The sequence below is a fragment of the Ostrea edulis genome, chromosome 5, assembly GCF_947568905.1.
Source record: "Ostrea edulis chromosome 5, xbOstEdul1.1, whole genome shotgun sequence".
Classification (NCBI taxonomy): Eukaryota; Metazoa; Mollusca; class Bivalvia; order Ostreida; family Ostreidae; genus Ostrea; species Ostrea edulis.
The window spans coordinates 89,560,373-89,580,372 of NC_079168.1; the positions used below are offsets into that span (position 1 = coordinate 89,560,373).

The following is a 20,000-nucleotide window of genomic DNA, read 5'->3' on the forward strand; positions in this document are numbered from 1 at the left end:
ATCATTTTACAGTCCAGAATACACTGAATAGTGGTGATTTCCGTTATGCCAAACTGAAGTTACTTATAAATTACATGCACATAGTGTAATTTAATTACAATCTTGATAGTTTTCTTATCAATGTAAGATACAATACTAATTTTTCTCAAAGCGCTGTATAATGTGCATTATATATAAACACTTCTAAACAAACTTCTCCGTGCATTCTACTCATTGATTCACATGAAACTCACCTAATATATTAATTACTGGAGCACACACTTCAACAGTTGCATTTAAGAATTCGTTGATCAAACAGTGATATCTAAACTTTTGTCTTTCGGTACAGGGTTGATTAATGTCTGCACATTAATAAGTACATGTATATGCAAATATACATAAAATTCAGGTATGTTATTATACGTATGTATTTTGTAAACTTCTCTTTTTATGACAAACATTTAGATGCAATGTCGCAGTTTGTATGTATGCAGGCCTGCTACATACTATTATATTTAATATATGTAAGTTTGTTGGATGTATGCGATTTGTGATTTTGCATCTACTCTGTATTTTCATTAATTAATTAAATCTATATGTTTTGTAATTAAGTATACCACTTCTTATGGTTAATATTTTATCTGTCATACAATTTTAACATTACTAACTCACCAATTATTACATTATGCATCTTCAGTTTTATACACATAATACATACTATCGAATAAGAATTATGGAGCCATGTCGTGCTATAAGCTGGATCTAGCTACAGAAACATGGTACAGGGTATGAGGTGTAGCACCTGATGACGACCTCAAAATTCTTGCCTAATGACGATCTCAAAATTGTTGTATGGCAAAATTTATAATTAATAACTAATAACTAGTAGCACTCTATTATCAAAATTTTCTTTGGCGACCCTACCCTAATTCTTTTCTGTATATATTTTAGTTATTTCACATGTATATACATACCTACATCCCTATTACTATTACCTGTTACTAATATTACTAATTATGTAATAATTCTGGTATATTTATTTCGGTGTATCTTGATTTATTTGGGCGAAGGACGGAGACTCGTGCGATTACTAATTATTACCTTCTATTAGAATCCAAATAAATTAAAAAATATATTTTCAATATTTAATTTTATATTTACTTATACAAAAATGTTAAATTTTAATTTACTTATTGAATAAATTAAATATATAAATAAAAAATATAATTTATTATGAATAAAATATATTTTAATTATTTAATTTTAATTTACTTAATTTTTTTTTTTTTAAATTCTAATTTATTGAATAAATTAAATAAAAGTTATTATTAAATTTATCATATAAATAAAAAATATAATTAATTTCTTACTTTTTATTTAGTTTTGTGAAATATAAGTTACTTCTTTATTTCATTATGATTTATGACATACGACCACATGTATGTGTCCGGCCATCAAAAGACAGTACCGCAGTCATCAGACGTGTTGGTACACGATGGTCCTTATTTATTTATATTTATTTATTTTTAAAACCATGGGACAACCCATACGTCCCATACGGAGCATATGTATGTTACTACAACACACTTCAACTTCACTATGTTGGTGCATTTGGGAGGTGTTGGAGGGTGAGGCTGGATCGCAATGAGATGGATAGTATTATGGCAGATAATACAGTCACCAATCGGTTAACGATATATAGTTAACCAATCCTACGAATATCAAACAAACAAAGCATTACTTCCAAGGTGGTCCATCGAATAGCGACAGTTACTCTACACTCTTGACAGTACTTTTGAACGAGTTGAGTTACTGTTATTTATACATATTATTTACATCTTAAAATTATTATTAAATTAAATATAAATATTTTTTTTCCAATCTAAATATCATTATGTTAAATTACTTTACTATTAAAATCTTAATTATTTACATGTCCTTATAATTCCATTTAATTTTTTTTTTTTTTTTCCAATCTAAATATCATTATGTTAAATTACTTTACTATTAAAATCTTAATTATTTACATGTCCTTATAATTCCATTGATAATTTATGCTTATTCAATATTCAATGCATTCATTAGCTTAACCTTCTGTTTTGCTTATTATTGATATAATAGGCCATCGTACCGTGGTTTCAGCGGGTGAAACGTCACAATAACACAAATTACGTTGTATGAGCGGTTTCAGTGGATGAAACGTCACAATGTCACAAATTACGTCACAAATTACGTTGTATGAGCGTCTTCACAGCGGCTGCCACGTAACTAATCTATTCATTCGCCATCTTCAATTTGCATGATTTATAGCTTCCAATATCATTCGTAAGTTTCCTTCCGGTTGGTGAGTAAAAAGTTTTACTTATATGTATAACTAAGGTTTTATCATGCATGTTTACAAATATGTAAACAATTTCGTATGTTTATATGCATGTTTACAAATATGTAAACAATTTCGCATGTTTATAAGTATGGAAACCACTAAGCATCATTATTCTACTGTTGAATTTTTATATGCTTACTAATATATAAACAACTACATGTGTTATACTTATATAAACAACTAAGCATATAATTCGGGCTTTCTATCGTGTATATCTATATGTTTATCAGTATGTAAACAATTACATATATAAATATCGTAGCATATTAATATTAGGAATATAAACTTTGCGTTTTTATCGTTTTAGTTTATATAAACATGTATGTTAAAGTATAAATGCAGCTATACATCAAATCCAGGTATATTATAAGTACATGTATATGCAAATATACATAAAATTCAGGTATGTTATTATACGTATGTATTTTGTAAACTTCTCTTTTTATGACAAACATTTAGATGCAATGTCGCAGTTTGTATGTATGCAGGCCTGCTACATACTATTATATTTAATATATGTAAGTTTGTTGGATGTATGCGATTTGTGATTTTGCATCTACTCTGTATTTTCATTAATTAATTAAATCTATATGTTTTGTAATTAAGTATACCACTTCTTATGGTTAATATTTTATCTGTCATACAATTTTAACATTACTAACTCACCAATTATTACATTATGCATCTTCAGTTTTATACACATAATACATACTATCGAATAAGAATTATGGAGCCATGTCGTGCTATAAGCTGGATCTAGCTACAGAAACATGGTACAGGGTATGAGGTGTAGCACCTGATGACGACCTCAAAATTCTTGCCTAATGACGATCTCAAAATTGTTGTATGGCAAAATTTATAATTAATAACTAATAACTAGTAGCACTCTATTATCAAAATTTTCTTTGGCGACCCTACCCTAATTCTTTTCTGTATATATTTTAGTTATTTCACATGTATATACATACCTACATCCCTATTACTATTACCTGTTACTAATATTACTAATTATGTAATAATTCTGGTATATTTATTTCGGTGTATCTTGATTTATTTGGGCGAAGGACGGAGACTCGTGCGATTACTAATTATTACCTTCTATTAGAATCCAAATAAATTAAAAAATATATTTTCAATATTTAATTTTATATTTACTTATACAAAAATGTTAAATTTTAATTTACTTATTGAATAAATTAAATATATAAATAAAAAATATAATTTATTATGAATAAAATATATTTTAATTATTTAATTTTAATTTACTTAATTTTTTTTTTTTTAAATTCTAATTTATTGAATAAATTAAATAAAAGTTATTATTAAATTTATCATATAAATAAAAAATATAATTAATTTCTTACTTTTTATTTAGTTTTGTGAAATATAAGTTACTTCTTTATTTCATTATGATTTATGACATACGACCACATGTATGTGTCCGGCCATCAAAAGACAGTACCGCAGTCATCAGACGTGTTGGTACACGATGGTCCTTATTTATTTATATTTATTTATTTTTAAAACCATGGGACAACCCATACGTCCCATACGGAGCATATGTATGTTACTACAACACACTTCAACTTCACTATGTTGGTGCATTTGGGAGGTGTTGGAGGGTGAGGCTGGATCGCAATGAGATGGATAGTATTATGGCAGATAATACAGTCACCAATCGGTTAACGATATATAGTTAACCAATCCTACGAATATCAAACAAACAAAGCATTACTTCCAAGGTGGTCCATCGAATAGCGACAGTTACTCTACACTCTTGACAGTACTTTTGAACGAGTTGAGTTACTGTTATTTATACATATTATTTACATCTTAAAATTATTATTAAATTAAATATAAATATTTTTTTTCCAATCTAAATATCATTATGTTAAATTACTTTACTATTAAAATCTTAATTATTTACATGTCCTTATAATTCCATTTAATTTTTTTTTTTTTTTCCAATCTAAATATCATTATGTTAAATTACTTTACTATTAAAATCTTAATTATTTACATGTCCTTATAATTCCATTGATAATTTATGCTTATTCAATATTCAATGCATTCATTAGCTTAACCTTCTGTTTTGCTTATTATTGATATAATAGGCCATCGTACCGTGGTTTCAGCGGGTGAAACGTCACAATAACACAAATTACGTTGTATGAGCGGTTTCAGTGGATGAAACGTCACAATGTCACAAATTACGTCACAAATTACGTTGTATGAGCGTCTTCACAGCGGCTGCCACGTAACTAATCTATTCATTCGCCATCTTCAATTTGCATGATTTATAGCTTCCAATATCATTCGTAAGTTTCCTTCCGGTTGGTGAGTAAAAAGTTTTACTTATATGTATAACTAAGGTTTTATCATGCATGTTTACAAATATGTAAACAATTTCGTATGTTTATATGCATGTTTACAAATATGTAAACAATTTCGCATGTTTATAAGTATGGAAACCACTAAGCATCATTATTCTACTGTTGAATTTTTATATGCTTACTAATATATAAACAACTACATGTGTTATACTTATATAAACAACTAAGCATATAATTCGGGCTTTCTATCGTGTATATCTATATGTTTATCAGTATGTAAACAATTACATATATATAAATATCGTAGCATATTAATATTAGGAATATAAACTTTGCGTTTTTATCGTTTTAGTTTATATAAACATGTATGTTAAAGTATAAATGCAGCTATACATCAAATCCAGGTATATTATAAGTACATGTATATGCAAATATACATAAAATTCAGGTATGTTATTATACGTATGTATTTTGTAAACTTCTCTTTTTATGACAAACATTTAGATGCAATGTCGCAGTTTGTATGTATGCAGGCCTGCTACATACTATTATATTTAATATATGTAAGTTTGTTGGATGTATGCGATTTGTGATTTTGCATCTACTCTGTATTTTCATTAATTAATTAAATCTATATGTTTTGTAATTAAGTATACCACTTCTTATGGTTAATATTTTATCTGTCATACAATTTTAACATTACTAACTCACCAATTATTACATTATGCATCTTCAGTTTTATACACATAATACATACTATCGAATAAGAATTATGGAGCCATGTCGTGCTATAAGCTGGATCTAGCTACAGAAACATGGTACAGGGTATGAGGTGTAGCACCTGATGACGACCTCAAAATTCTTGCCTAATGACGATCTCAAAATTGTTGTATGGCAAAATTTATAATTAATAACTAATAACTAGTAGCACTCTATTATCAAAATTTTCTTTGGCGACCCTACCCTAATTCTTTTCTGTATATATTTTAGTTATTTCACATGTATATACATACCTACATCCCTATTACTATTACCTGTTACTAATATTACTAATTATGTAATAATTCTGGTATATTTATTTCGGTGTATCTTGATTTATTTGGGCGAAGGACGGAGACTCGTGCGATTACTAATTATTACCTTCTATTAGAATCCAAATAAATTAAAAAAATATATTTTCAATATTTAATTTTATATTTACTTATACAAAAATGTTAAATTTTAATTTACTTATTGAATAAATTAAATATATAAATAAAAAATATAATTTATTATGAATAAAATATATTTTAATTATTTAATTTTAATTTACTTAATTTTTTTTTTTTTAAATTCTAATTTATTGAATAAATTAAATAAAAGTTATTATTAAATTTATCATATAAATAAAAAATATAATTAATTTCTTACTTTTTATTTAGTTTTGTGAAATATAAGTTACTTCTTTATTTCATTATGATTTATGACATACGACCACATGTATGTGTCCGGCCATCAAAAGACAGTACCGCAGTCATCAGACGTGTTGGTACACGATGGTCCTTATTTATTTATATTTATTTATTTTTAAAACCATGGGACAACCCATACGTCCCATACGGAGCATATGTATGTTACTACAACACACTTCAACTTCACTATGTTGGTGCATTTGGGAGGTGTTGGAGGGTGAGGCTGGATCGCAATGAGATGGATAGTATTATGGCAGATAATACAGTCACCAATCGGTTAACGATATATAGTTAACCAATCCTACGAATATCAAACAAACAACGTGTTGTGTGTTCCCTGTATTCAGGGAGTAATAACTCGCGCTGCATTGTGAAAACTTTATATCATTTAGAAGTTTTTTTTACTCAAATATAAGAATTTTTACCACTTGACATTACGGAAACTGGCAAGATAAAAAAAAATTCACGTGCAAACCACGGAAAAGAAATTATATTTATAGGCGAGGCGAAGTATATCGATTGATGGAACAAATGTATTTTTGTATCGATTGATCGGACAGGGGTAAACTCTATATTGCCTGCTGTTGACTTTGGTATCGCGAATTAAGTTAAAATCTTATATAAGACTAGTTGCATTTTTCAACTACCAATAAATCGTTACTTCATGTAATTAAGGATTCTTTTCATTTTGTTCGTTCATCTCCGAATTTGATCAACATTTTCTTTAAAATTTACCCGCCTTCGCGTTGTAATTTTCTCGCACTTTTCAACAAAGGAATTCTTTGGAACACTTTTTTTGAAAATATTTAGTTCTTACACTTTCAGACCCACCAAATTGGTGCTTGCACCAATGTTTCTAGTGTCTTTTGGATTTTAATATCGCTTTAATTTTTAAGTTTTAATTCCATGGTTGAAGCGCATACATATAGGCGACTGTTATGTTCCGCAACTCTTCATTTCCTACTTTAAAAAGGAACTCTTCATTTCCTCCTTTAAAAAGGACTCGTATATAGATATTTTATTGAACATAGATGTTAACGGCAAACGAGATGACTTCATATTTTCTATCGTCAACTTCCCATATTTTTGTAGCAATATTCCATTATCACCTGCGTATAATATTTATGTCTTTCAACTGATTCGATGCGCGAGAGCATGTTCTACATATGATTAATTATTGAATCGATGCAAGCTAATGAAAAAGAAGTTGATGTTACAGCGGTTTCAACAGTCTTGTATGAAATTAGCATTTCCCAAATTCTCCCTTTTCATTAGAATGATCTTAATTGCAAATACATGTACAACCTGGTTAGGTCGAATGCAGTCTGACGTGTTTCATACCAATCATTAGGCCGTTCTTTAATTAATGATTCTGATTACGGATTACTCCATTTACTTGATCAAGATAACTCCGTTTACCTGATCAGGATATGGGGCTCACGGCGGGTGTGATCGGTCGACAGGGGATGCTTACTTCTTCTAGGTAATAACAGGGCGTGCTTACTCCTCCTAGGCACCTGATCCCACCTCTAGTGTGTCTAGGGGTCCGTGTTTGCCCAACTATCTATTTTGTATTGCTTGTAGGAGTTATGAGATTGACCACTGTTCGTTATCTTCACCTTTCATGATTACTCCTCCTAGACACTTGATCCCATCTCTGGTGTGTCCAGGGGCCCGTGTTGGCTTACTCTTCCTTATGTAATTCATTACTACATACTAAGGTTCTCTAGCAATATAGAAATAAAGGCGTTTGATGTTAGAAGATCAAAAATGGATTATGACCCTTTTGCACTTAAAATATAGAAAAATATCATGATATGGAATTTGAGAGTTCAAGAGAACATCTTAGGAGTATTTTCAAATTGTCTCAAAATTTAAGACGGGACTTACAAAATGGACTTATACATGAAATTTTTTATTTATTGGCTAAAATACAAAATTTTTATACAACATTTTGGGTAAAAATAATAATAATAAAGCCTTTATTTATCCAGGATAACACAAATTAGCAAATAGCTAGTGTCCATTGTGGTCCTGCATTAAAACATATAGATCTACACAAACATAAAATTAACATCTAAAATTAGTATCTAAACATGAATACGATATAAAAGGATACGGGGAAACATAGCATAAGACACAACTGATCAGTAATAAAATTATTATCTAAATATGAATACATGACATAAAAGGAAAGAAGAAAAAATAGCATAAGACACACACACACACACACACACACACACACATAAGACACACACACACACACACACACACACACAGTGCCATATCACAACTGTAACATTTGGCACACCTGAACAAAAAGAGGAAAGCACGATGTTTAAGTGCTACTTCTATTAAAATATTCCATCAAATACACAGCTTTAAAAATGCCAACCGAACCAGAGTTTCGAACATTTTGAGACAGTTTGTTCCAAAGGAATGCAGGAGAGTAGCTGTATGAATGGGTAAATTAATATAGCGGTTTTTAAGAATCAGTGTTCATTTTGGATAAATATATCAATCAAAGAACACTAATGAATTCACAACACTTGAATTGGTTCCAAGTCCGTGCTACTCGTATCATAGAAAAATACATTTAGGGTAAAAATATTTACGACATAATGGAAAATACAAGAATAGTTAATTTGTGCAGATTTATACCTTTCTGATTACACAAGCCTTCCGCCACAAAAAATAGTTCTTTCTAAATCAAAATTTGAATCCATATACATTTTGAAGTGAATAAGTTTAAATGTATGTTTGGACCAATGAATTAAGAACCAGTATCTGAACACTTTAAGTACCCTGCGTGGTTGTTCTTAAAAGCCGAGAAGCCAACTTTTCCTTAAGTACACAAGTACATGATTTTGAAATTCGGATGAAATTGTCTCTGTTAGTATCACATATCCCAAAGCAAGCAACACATCGATGAAAGAACTCAAATTCCTGGAATATATCATAATCCAAAACATAAAAATATACATGTTTTATCTGGAGATTTTGATTAATCCCTTGACCAATGATGTGGTTGGCCGTTTTTAACTAAAAGCATGATAATAAGAAAGACATATCAGGGGGAAATCTACTACATTTATTGTTTCTGTGTTAGATAAGATAGATGAAATATGCTTGGTTTAACAGTGTCCATGTACAACATAATTCAGATGAGTTAATGTTTGAATCAAGGTATTACTGTACTGCAATATAATGGTTACTTTGAATGAATACATCACCTTCAACTGTTCCCATCAATCTCCTAAAAAGATGCAATAGTTGTCCCGTGTGTTGAATTTAGCAGACCATATTTTCTAACATTGGAGCGGTGTTGATATCAGTGGACATTCTACAGTATTATGTATTGACTTTTTTTTTTAAAGAGGTACCGGTTAGATGTGCATCATTATCTTCACGACAATGATGATTGTTGGAATATTGTTTAATGACAATGAATACCTCTGCATTATTATAAAGTCTTGATTAAAAGTATGAAACAGCTCCATGTTCCCTCTGTCAATATCCACTTTTCTAAGTGATTGACGACAACATTTGTCCAAGTCACAAAATATTCAAAAGCTCGTGTAGTCCAGAATTGCTTCCTCAGGATTAACAGTTGTCAGACTTGTCATTACGTAATTCAAAACCGAATCAATATTGTAAAGGAAATATAATATTTTATAATCTTTTCCACTAGAAACACTCTCCTTGTACCAGGAGGTGACCTCCTACACTAAATCTTAATCAAGATCTGAGAAAGGAAATTGCATACAAATACTAATTAGATAAGTAGTAGTATAATAAAAATAGGCACTTTCAACATAAAAAATGATAAAGTCTACTGCAAATGAAATGATATTCAATATTCAAGAGACATGAAAAGTTTTCACATCAAAATCTTATTAGAGTTCGGCGTATGTGTTTCTCTTTAGGAATAGGGTTGTTTGGTTGTTTTGCTGTTTTCCGCCACACTCAACAATTTTTCAGTTATCTGGTGACGCCTAGTATTCATTGGTGGAAGAGAGAACCCATATACAATGTATCTGGGAAGAGACCACCGACCTTCAGCAAGTAAACTGGGAAACTTTCGCACTTACCGGCGCGAGCGGGATTCAAACCCGCGCAGGGTCTTTCATGCGTCATATCCTGTATCATTTTCTGCGGGTATATTGTGTAGGCTATGTGACGTGATTAACTACATTAGAAATCGCGACAATTCGCATCACATACTAACAACCTTGTACTTAAATTTGAAACAACAATGAAAATCTATATATCAAACAAAACGAAATACACGTGGCATTCAGTGTTGATTTCCATAGTCCCCCGCCCACTAACGTCATGACAAGTTGCTGATTTCCACGCAAGTAATATGTAAAACTTATACGGTACCAATTTTGATGCACCAAATGCGCATTTAGACAAATAATGTCTCTTCAGTGATGCTCAACCGATATAAAATATTCACATGCTGATGTACTGTATGGGGACACTAACACATTGGAGCTTCAAAGAATTATAACAAAGAAAAGAGTTGGGAATGTAAATATTCTCCTTTTAATACAGACTTTTGTAAAGTATGTACAGAAATGCTTTAGCTTCTATAATGCATGGGTTTATATTGATATACAAGTCACAAGTTCACTGATATACAAGTCACAAACTCACTGATATACAAGTCACAAGCTCACTGATATACGATATACAAGTCACATGTTCACTGATATACAAGTCACAAGTTCACTGATATACAAGTCACAAGTTCACTGATATACAAGTCACAAGTTCACTGATATACAAGTCACAAGTTCACTGTTATACAAATCACAAGATTTAAAGTAAAGTTTGGTTTTCTTCACTTCTTCAGCACCTTCACCCCATTACATTATTAGCATACAATGTATACCTATGATAGGCAGCTCCTTTTCCAACGACTAATTCTGGGATGGATGGAATTACGACAGTTCGTCGGTCGAAACATTTCTTCATAGAATCCTGAACCACTTGTACTTTTGAGTAAACACCTGTCATGCAGACACATTTCACGTCAGGTCTGTTGAGGATATGTTTTTCCACCAGCATTGACGTTCGTTTTGCAAGTTCAGAAAAACATTGTATGATCACTTTCTTGTCCACACTTAGTTTATGCGACCCACCTTCTGTCGTCAATTTCATTGAATCTGCGTAAGCGGAAATTTTGATCAGAGATCCCAAGGTTGAACGTTTATCGTTCTCAACTGTTTCCACAAAATCTGGCAAAATAGATATGTCAATCCCATGGCCTCTTCTATTACTAGCTACATTTTCTTTCCAGACTTCAAAGTCACGTAACATTGAAAAGTAAATTTTGGGAAACTTTTCCCTTGTGGTTTTCATTACATCATTGCCAACTATATCCGAGAGAAATTTCAAAAACCATTCTTCCGGTGAATTACTATTCCACTTTTCGAAAGACTTTTGCACTATCTTATCAGTCTGATATCCTTCCTGTTTCACTTCCAAAATGCTGATATTACAACAATCTGGAAAGAAATATCAACTTTACAAGTTGTATAGTCAGGTTGGTCACTAAAGTAGTTTTTAAAAAGCTGTATACATCGATGATGAATTTATTTATTGTCTGCATTTCTCCAAACATCCAATGTAAACAGTAAAAAGTCTATTTCTGTTGATATGTTTTATGAACTATGTTTTCAGTTCACATGCACAGGAATCTAAAGATACTACTGAATCTTCAGATAACATAGTATAGAACATTAAACCTATAAATTGATGTTATGACACTAACCCACCACCATACCATATGAATAATTTAGATACTAGAAAAAAAGCATTCTATATATTTTCATTATCTAAATTTGAATTAATTCGGAAACGCATACTCATATACATGTACCAAACAAACAATATTTTCTAAAAACTCACAGGATCCTATATTCAAAACTGCATATTCAGTCCCAGTAAAAAACGACAAGTTTTTTACATTGAAGTTATGACACAGGACTTCTTCCTTTACTTCGTGTAAGAAGGGTGACACAGCCAAGCAAGCATTCAGTATCTCTGCCCGAGCTCCACCCTCAACATTCTGAAAAACATTGAATATCAAGTATATCAATCCTCATATTTATCTCTGCTGGTGGACAGTCTGTCCCCGAGGATACTTGTCGCTCGATATATATTCCTTCATGAATATAAACAATAACGAGACAATACTGGTAGGATTTTTTTTTTGGGGGGGGGGGGGATCACCATCACACAAATAGTCCAACATTAAGTACCCCTTTTTGTAGACAACGAGAAAATCAATGGATCAGGACCCTAGGTACTGCATTTCCATATGGATGCAATGATAATGCATGTGATGTGGGAAATTTAACTAGTCCACAAGTAAATAACGTGAATGTGATGGGACTCTTTCCCAATACTCAAAGACGCAGTCATGGACATCGTTCATATAAAATACCAAGTATAAATGATATCACGTTTGATTCACTTTTACCTTATGTCAACAGACAATTAGGTCCACAGCATATTCATACAAAACTTTATTCTGTTCCATTGAGAATTTTACATACGTTATTCCAAGAAGCAGCTAGTCTATACTTGGATTTTTCAACACCTGAATAAAGACTAAACTCTATGATTATGGATGTTGCCAATCACAGGCTCTTTATAAAAAAAATACAGGTCATGGATGATATTACTTCCGAATCATGCTGCCATTTCCCTAAGCTCAAACTTACAAAGAAAGGAATAGATGCCGTCAACATAAGTAACATTCTTCGTTATAAAAGAGTCCGGTCGTGTATTCCAACTTATTTCAAGTTCAAGTCTATACCCTATATTTCCTACAAATATACTTCTACTATTGCATCGGAACTTTTTAATTATAAACAAAATTGCAGTGCCTAGATTTACCCTATCTTATACTTAATTCACCTACGTGTTCTTAATATTCGTCTTCATTCAATTATAGTCCAGCTGGGCATGTCATTACTGGTGATGTTGATAGGGTTGAAATGAGGACCTCAAATCACTTATTCTAAAGGGTCCTAAATACAAAGAACCTCGATGTTTCAATTGGCGACAGAACTTCATCTCTATTATGAATTCTGTCAAAGATTATGCGAGCCGATGGGCTAAATATGAAAAAGAAGAACTTGATACATTGTCAGAATGGATTACAAGTGTAACAGGAATATCAAAATATCGTATTAGACATATCAAAACAAAAGTACCTACCATCTATCCTTCTGTGTTTAGTAAACCAGAAGTGATAAAAGAATTAGATAGGTTACGCAAGGAATATTTTTGGGTCCAGCTGACAAAACTAGTAACAACATTGTCTTTGTTAGTAAAGCTCATTATTACGATTATATTTTAAACGAACTTGGCATTAATTCCACTCTTCGTACTTATACGCCAATTGCCCTTTCAAAAGATGAAATTCTTCAAAACCATGCTTTAGATTTAGACATATCTAATATCCCAGTTAATGGGTCAGATGTATTGAGTTACCGTACCTATACTGGATTCTTAAAATTCATAAAACCCCTTACAAATAAATATACATTGCTGGATCCAGTAAGTGTTTTACCAAGCCTATATCTTTGTTCCTCACGAAAATATAAACAGCTGTGAAGGAGAAACTTCAAACGTATTGTGCCAATACATATGCAAGAAGTGGTGTAAATCAAAAGTGGATATTTAAAAGTCTACAGAACTTTTAGTAAATTTGAAATTGCAAAGCTTTTCTCAAATCAACAACATCAAAACGTATGACTTTTCAACACTTTACACGACCATTCCTCACGATGAATTAAAGACTACACTTTTTGACATTATAGACAGTTTCTTCTTCAACAAAAATTGAAAACGGAAATATTCATATCTATTGATTAGTCATCTAAAAATTACTTTCTTAAACACCACAGTAACTTTGATTCCAAGTACTCTGAAGTTGAAATTAAAAATAAGCTGGAGTTCATTATTGACAATATCTTCGTAGTCTTTGGTTTTCAGGTCTTCCAATAGTTGGAATTTCCATGGGCAGGAATTATGCTCCTTTGTTAGCGAACCTGTTCTTATATTCATATGAAGCAGAAATTATTTTTTAAAAACTTCTACGTGAGAAGAAAAATCTCTTACCGTGGCCTTCAATTCGACATTTAGATATATTGACGACGTTTTATCTATTAACGATGCTAATTTTTTCATTAATATGTCAATTCGATATATTCCTGTGAACTCGAAATAAAAGACACCGTAGAGTCATCCACTTTTGCTTCATACTTAGATATTTTATTGAAAGTAGACATTAATGGCAAACTGACAACTCAACTGTATGACAAATGGGATGATTTCAGCTTCTCCATCGTCAACTTCCCACTTTTATGTAGCAATATTCCATTATCACCTGCATATCGTGTTGATATATCTCTCAACTGATTCGACACTCAAGAGCTTGTTCTGTGTATGATCAGTTTTTAAATCGAGGCAGGCTACTGACAAACAAGTTAAGGGGTTTCAACAGTCTCGTTTAAAGGCAGCATTTTGCAAATTCCATAGTCGTTATAACGATCTAGTTTACCAATACAACCTATCATTGGGTCAAATGCTGTCTGATGTGTTTCATACCGATTGTTAGACCGTTCTTCAATCTTGGCACACTGACTTTTACTACGGATGACTCCATTCATCTGATCAAGATATAGGGATCACGGCGGGTGTTACCAATCGGCGGGTGATGCTTACTACTCCCTAGGCACCTGCTCCCACCTCTGGTATATCCAGGAATCCGTGTTTGCCGAACTCTCTATTTTCTATTGCTTATATATTCACCTTTCATACACACTAAGTCATTGACTTCTAGTATCACAGATGCTCATTCGAATCCATGAATGTCACGCGAAATGATCGTGGACCAATAAGCACACCTGAACCATCCTGTACCTTGCTCTGATAGTTGAACATAATCCTGCTTTGCCGAAAGACATTATTTGTGACACCATAACACTACATGAGAATGTTTGCATACTTTTTCCAATGATGTATTCCAGAATTTAACCTATAGGCTGAACTTCATTACCATTCAGACATAAACGGACGAGGATGTCATACTGTGATGAATGAATTGATGTACATGTATATGAATAAAAACCAAATACCCTTTCTGAACATCCTCATTACTCGAGATAAAAGAAACCACAGAGTCCTACATGATTGATTGATAGATTAGTATTATATTGTTTAACGTCCCTCTCGAGGATTTTTCACTCATATTGAGACGTCACCATTGCTGGTGAAAGGCTGCAAAATTTAGACCTATGCTCGGCACTTACGACCCTTGAGCAGGGATGGATTTTTATCATGCCACACCTGCTTTGACACCGGACCTCGGTTTTTATGGTCTTATCCGAAGGACCGTCCCCATTGAGTCGCCTCTTACGACAAGCAAGGGGTACTGAGGACCTAATATAACCCGGATCCCCGAGGATATAAATTGAACAATATACTAGATGTATTATATTATATAAAACAGTATCCCGACTCCACATACTCATTACTTGCATATCATTATTATCATTTAGATAAACTGTAACCTTTTTGCTATTATCATCAAGAACATTTTCAAAATAATCTAGTAAGTGAATTGTATGCCTATTTTTCGATTATCCAGGTCCCAGGGCTCACACTGAAAACTTACAACCTAAACTTCATGCGATTGTTTGCATTACTAATTATAAGAAGAATCCTTTTGGAGTTGATTTAACATACTTTATACGTTTACCACAACAGTCTTTCTCTTGAACAATATATAACTGTTTATATACACAATATGATATGTATTTTTACCTATTTTAACTGTTATGTCCGTCGGATGGGACGTTAAAGGGTACACCATGTCAATGATCACAACCCCCTTGGCACGTGAAATATCATTTCCCTAATTTTCAAAAAAAGAGTAGGATCACTGGGGGCCATCAGAGAAACTCCAACACTCACAACCAAACATATTTCAGTTAGCTAACCGCCGTAAAATGGCTGTAATAATGCCAAAATGGCGTAAAACAATAAACAAACAATCTTCAACTATACACAATGAAGAATTTGAATCTATATTCCATGTAACTGCTTATAAATTGTAACTACGCTTTGTTTTCAACGGTTGTTTGGTTTGGTTTAGTTCCATTTGAATCTGCTTTGTATATAAAATCATACCTCTTTGATTATCTTCATGATGAGTGAAATTTTCTTTTCATCCCAATGATCGGGCACAGTAAAAATAAATTCGGTGTTAGAAATGGCCACGTCCTTCGAAACTTCATCTTTTACGTGCTTTACAAGGCATTTAATGAATTCCTGGTATATTTGTTCTGCATCGTGCTCATTTCCTTTACTGTCTTTGATGTACATTTTGTCATCCTAAATGGGGAAAATTATATATATATATATATATATATATATATATATATATATATAATCAAACTTCAAGGGCATAATAACATTAAAATTACAATATTTAAAATCAAATAATTGCCTTAAACGCTATGCATATGTCAACTTTTGTGGTACTTACAGCTGGTGAAAGTAGCGAAAGATTCTCGAAATAAGTGTACATGTAGAATTTTTTTTTTTATTCAGATCCAACTTTTTATGATCATATTTCATTTTTCTATCTCTTAAAAGCAAATGATACCTTTTCTATGAAAATTAATTCATCAAAGTAGATGTAGCTGGACGAATTTCCCTTAGTAATGTGCGTCTCACGAGCGTCGTAGCCAAACATTTCTACATCAACCTTGCTTCCTTTTCCTTTTCCTTTGTGCAGTAACAGTCTCGTAGTTGTTCGAGATCCTGCAGTACTTAATTGTACTCGTGCCGGGTCATCACCTTTGGAAAAGGCAAATCCGCAGTATCTTTCACCTATTTGTATGGCAGCAAAGCAGGTGTTTCTTTCTTCTTTCGTGGGAGCTTTGAATGATACAAACAAAACAAATAATACATGGGTTGATATACAATGAAACATGGTTATAGCGAACCCCCAGGGCCAGCAAAACACACTTAATTATAATTATTAGTTCAATACAATTTTCGTTACTTTATCCCATAGGTAAATAAACATCACTTCGCAATAAGCATTAATTCGTTAAAAATGCGTTCGTTATAAGCGAGTTTTACTGTATTTTTGTCTCAAGTTGGTTGTAATAAAAATTCCTTACAAAAGAAGGGACTTTGATGTACAAATTTGAAATGCATAACCCCTCCCTATAACTCCAAAAAATATTCCCCCACTGTTTTGGATTTAATCGTGAAATTAAACGTTATTTAATGTCTCTATTTTGACGCAATGAGCAAATGAAGGTGACAAATAATGATCATTTTCATAAATCGTATAAAGAATACAAATTAAGAAAAGGGGAAAACTGGGCCCCTGGTTATACCAGAAATGGAAATCAGGTGCATATGAGGAATAGGCATTCCCTGTTGATCGGTCACACCCGCCGTGAACTCTATATTTTGAACAGGTAAACGGAGAAATCCGTAGTCCGAATCAGTGCCTAACAATTGTTATGTAAACGTCAGACAGCATTTGACCCAATGGTAGCATGTATTTCCAAATTAGATCACTATGACGACCATAGAATTTGCGAAATTCTTACTTTAAGCGAGACCGTTGAAACACCAGTAACATCAACCTATTTTTCTGCAGCCTGGTTAGATTCAACACTTGAACATACGCAGAGCATGCTCTCACGTATCGAATCAATTGAGAGATATAAACACCATATCCAGGTGATATGATGGAATATTGCTACACAAATATGGAAAGCTGACGATAGAAAAATTGAATTAATCTCGTTTGTCATAAGGTTGAGTGCTTAGAGAGTAGACATAATAGTTTGAATTTTGCTCATTTTCCTGTTCACTTTTGAATGATGGCGGTACTTGCCTGTTTCAGGGAGGAGATGATCTGATTCTCTCTGCGTGTCATTCTCACCTACATCAAATTAAAAGAATGCTGTTCAGTTCCACATAAAGATAGATTGTTATTATCATGATGATGCAAAAGGTAGTTCATCAAGGAGGTTCGCCCCTGAGTTTTGGAGCATTGTCAATTTTTGGGGTAGGATGTAACTGATTTCCACACGGGAGGAGAATTATGACATTTTAAAGAAAAACTGGGGTCCTAGTGTTTGTTATTGCGCTACATTGTGTTAAACTTGATCTATTTGTACTTAAAATTTAATAACGATTTATTTACATAAACTCTATATTGTTTGTCAATACAAAATAAGCAACAAGAATCAAAACATGAAATAAATACAAACTCATGGTTTCTAACAATATACATGTGGATATAAAAAGTTCAATGCTAGTAGACTGGAAATAGAAAAAATTACCTTTTTACACTTTTAAATATACAGCAAAATTCATCATATGGAATTTGAGAGTTCAAAAGAACCTGTAGTAGGAGTATTGTCAATTTTAGATTGCACATAATTTAAAAAGTTTTGCCTTTAAGTTGGAACTTTAAATGTAGGGGCAGACATACGAGATATGACAGAGATTAGCAACTATACTCATATTATCTCGCAGTCCCCTATTTTTCGTTAAAAATGCACGCACTGATATTAATTACGTATACCAACTTTTAAAAGAATGAAAGAAATCAAGTTCAAACCTTCCAAATCCTATCACTAAAACATTCGAGATACAATATTTTCAGAAGATGTATCACTTCAAAGTAAAATGAAAGTGAAGTTTCAAAAGACAACACTCAAACTCGTCAAAATCGGCTAAATTTCAGGAAATGGATACGATTTCCTACTTTTAAGTTAAAGATATATTTCTTGATCATAAAATCATCAAATAATTTTAAAACTTGTTATGTTCGATTCCAGTTTATGATAGGAGTGAAATAACCTTTTAAGATTTAACATAGATTTGTCAAACCAATAAATAGGAATTAATTAACAATTTATAGTTGGGACCGTCACATATTTTAAGCGACAAACACGCCGCCGAGGGAGTTCGTTATCTCTTTTACATGTACACATGTCTCTGATAGGGATTATGGATCAGAATTTTGAACTATTGGCCAAAATGCTGAATTTTCATACAAAATTTCGGGAAAATTAATATACAATGTAGATGTTTTTAAGAATCGGTTTTCTGATTACAAAGAACTATCAACCAAATTAATGAAGAACTCCTCACGATAATATTGTGTCGCCGCCTAACTTCTGGTCAATTTCTAAAAGTTATCATTTTTAAATGATTCAGTTTATGTCAATACAGATATTTGTATGAATTTTCATAAAAGTTGATTTATTTGACAAAAGAAAGAGAGATAACTCTATAATTTGGGTTCACTTATTTCACTATAGGAATCAATGGAAAACGGGAAATATTTTTAAAACATCACAACCACAACCACCCCCACCCCCCCACCCCCCACCCCCCTCGTAAAACACAAATTCCTTTTTGCAGGCATAATAAATTTGTCAGTTAGCAATTTATACCAAAACTTTTGTTGTTTTACGGGAGGGGACATATGTTTACAGACCAAACAGCGGACTTGTTCACTCTGTGATCAATAGCATATGAAGTTATGCATCGTCGTGTATATGTTTATTTCGATGACTGTCACAGTTGAGTTACTCCCCTTTGCGTGTAAGGCGTGCTGTAAACACCACAAAATATCGATGGTTTACTAAAACATTTAAGTCTAAAAATATTCCCATTGTCAGATTTTATCCGATTTTTTGTATGTTGTTAATCATGCTTTTGTTTATTAACGCTATAATATGTACAGAGTGTAGGTGATATTATCGAGTTCGTTTCTGCTGCAATTAT

The 20,000-nt window shown here is 32.2% G+C and overlaps 2 protein-coding genes across 2 annotated transcripts in view; both read right to left on the minus strand.

The window, feature by feature from the left end:
• The window catches only part of LOC125650602 (uncharacterized), a 14,582-nt gene extending 14,238 nt beyond the window's left edge, over nucleotides 1–344 (minus strand). Inside the window, exon 1 of the mRNA XM_056139232.1 lies at nucleotides 234–344. The gene's annotated coding sequence lies outside the window, so the exon portion shown is untranslated. The remainder of the gene's footprint in view (nucleotides 1–233) is intronic.
• A 10,330-nt stretch (nucleotides 345–10,674) lies between these two features.
• LOC125652361 (uncharacterized) overlaps nucleotides 10,675–20,000 on the minus strand; it is a 22,101-nt gene continuing 12,775 nt past the window's right edge. The window contains exons 8-12 of the mRNA XM_056139233.1: nucleotides 18,094–18,141; nucleotides 16,840–17,114; nucleotides 16,362–16,565; nucleotides 12,066–12,225; nucleotides 10,675–11,662 (exon numbers count right to left, since the gene is read on the minus strand). Coding sequence (XP_055995208.1) covers nucleotides 11,013–11,662; nucleotides 12,066–12,225; nucleotides 16,362–16,565; nucleotides 16,840–17,114; nucleotides 18,094–18,141 — 1,337 coding nt within the window. The 3' untranslated portion in view covers nucleotides 10,675–11,012. The remainder of the gene's footprint in view (nucleotides 11,663–12,065; nucleotides 12,226–16,361; nucleotides 16,566–16,839; nucleotides 17,115–18,093; nucleotides 18,142–20,000) is intronic.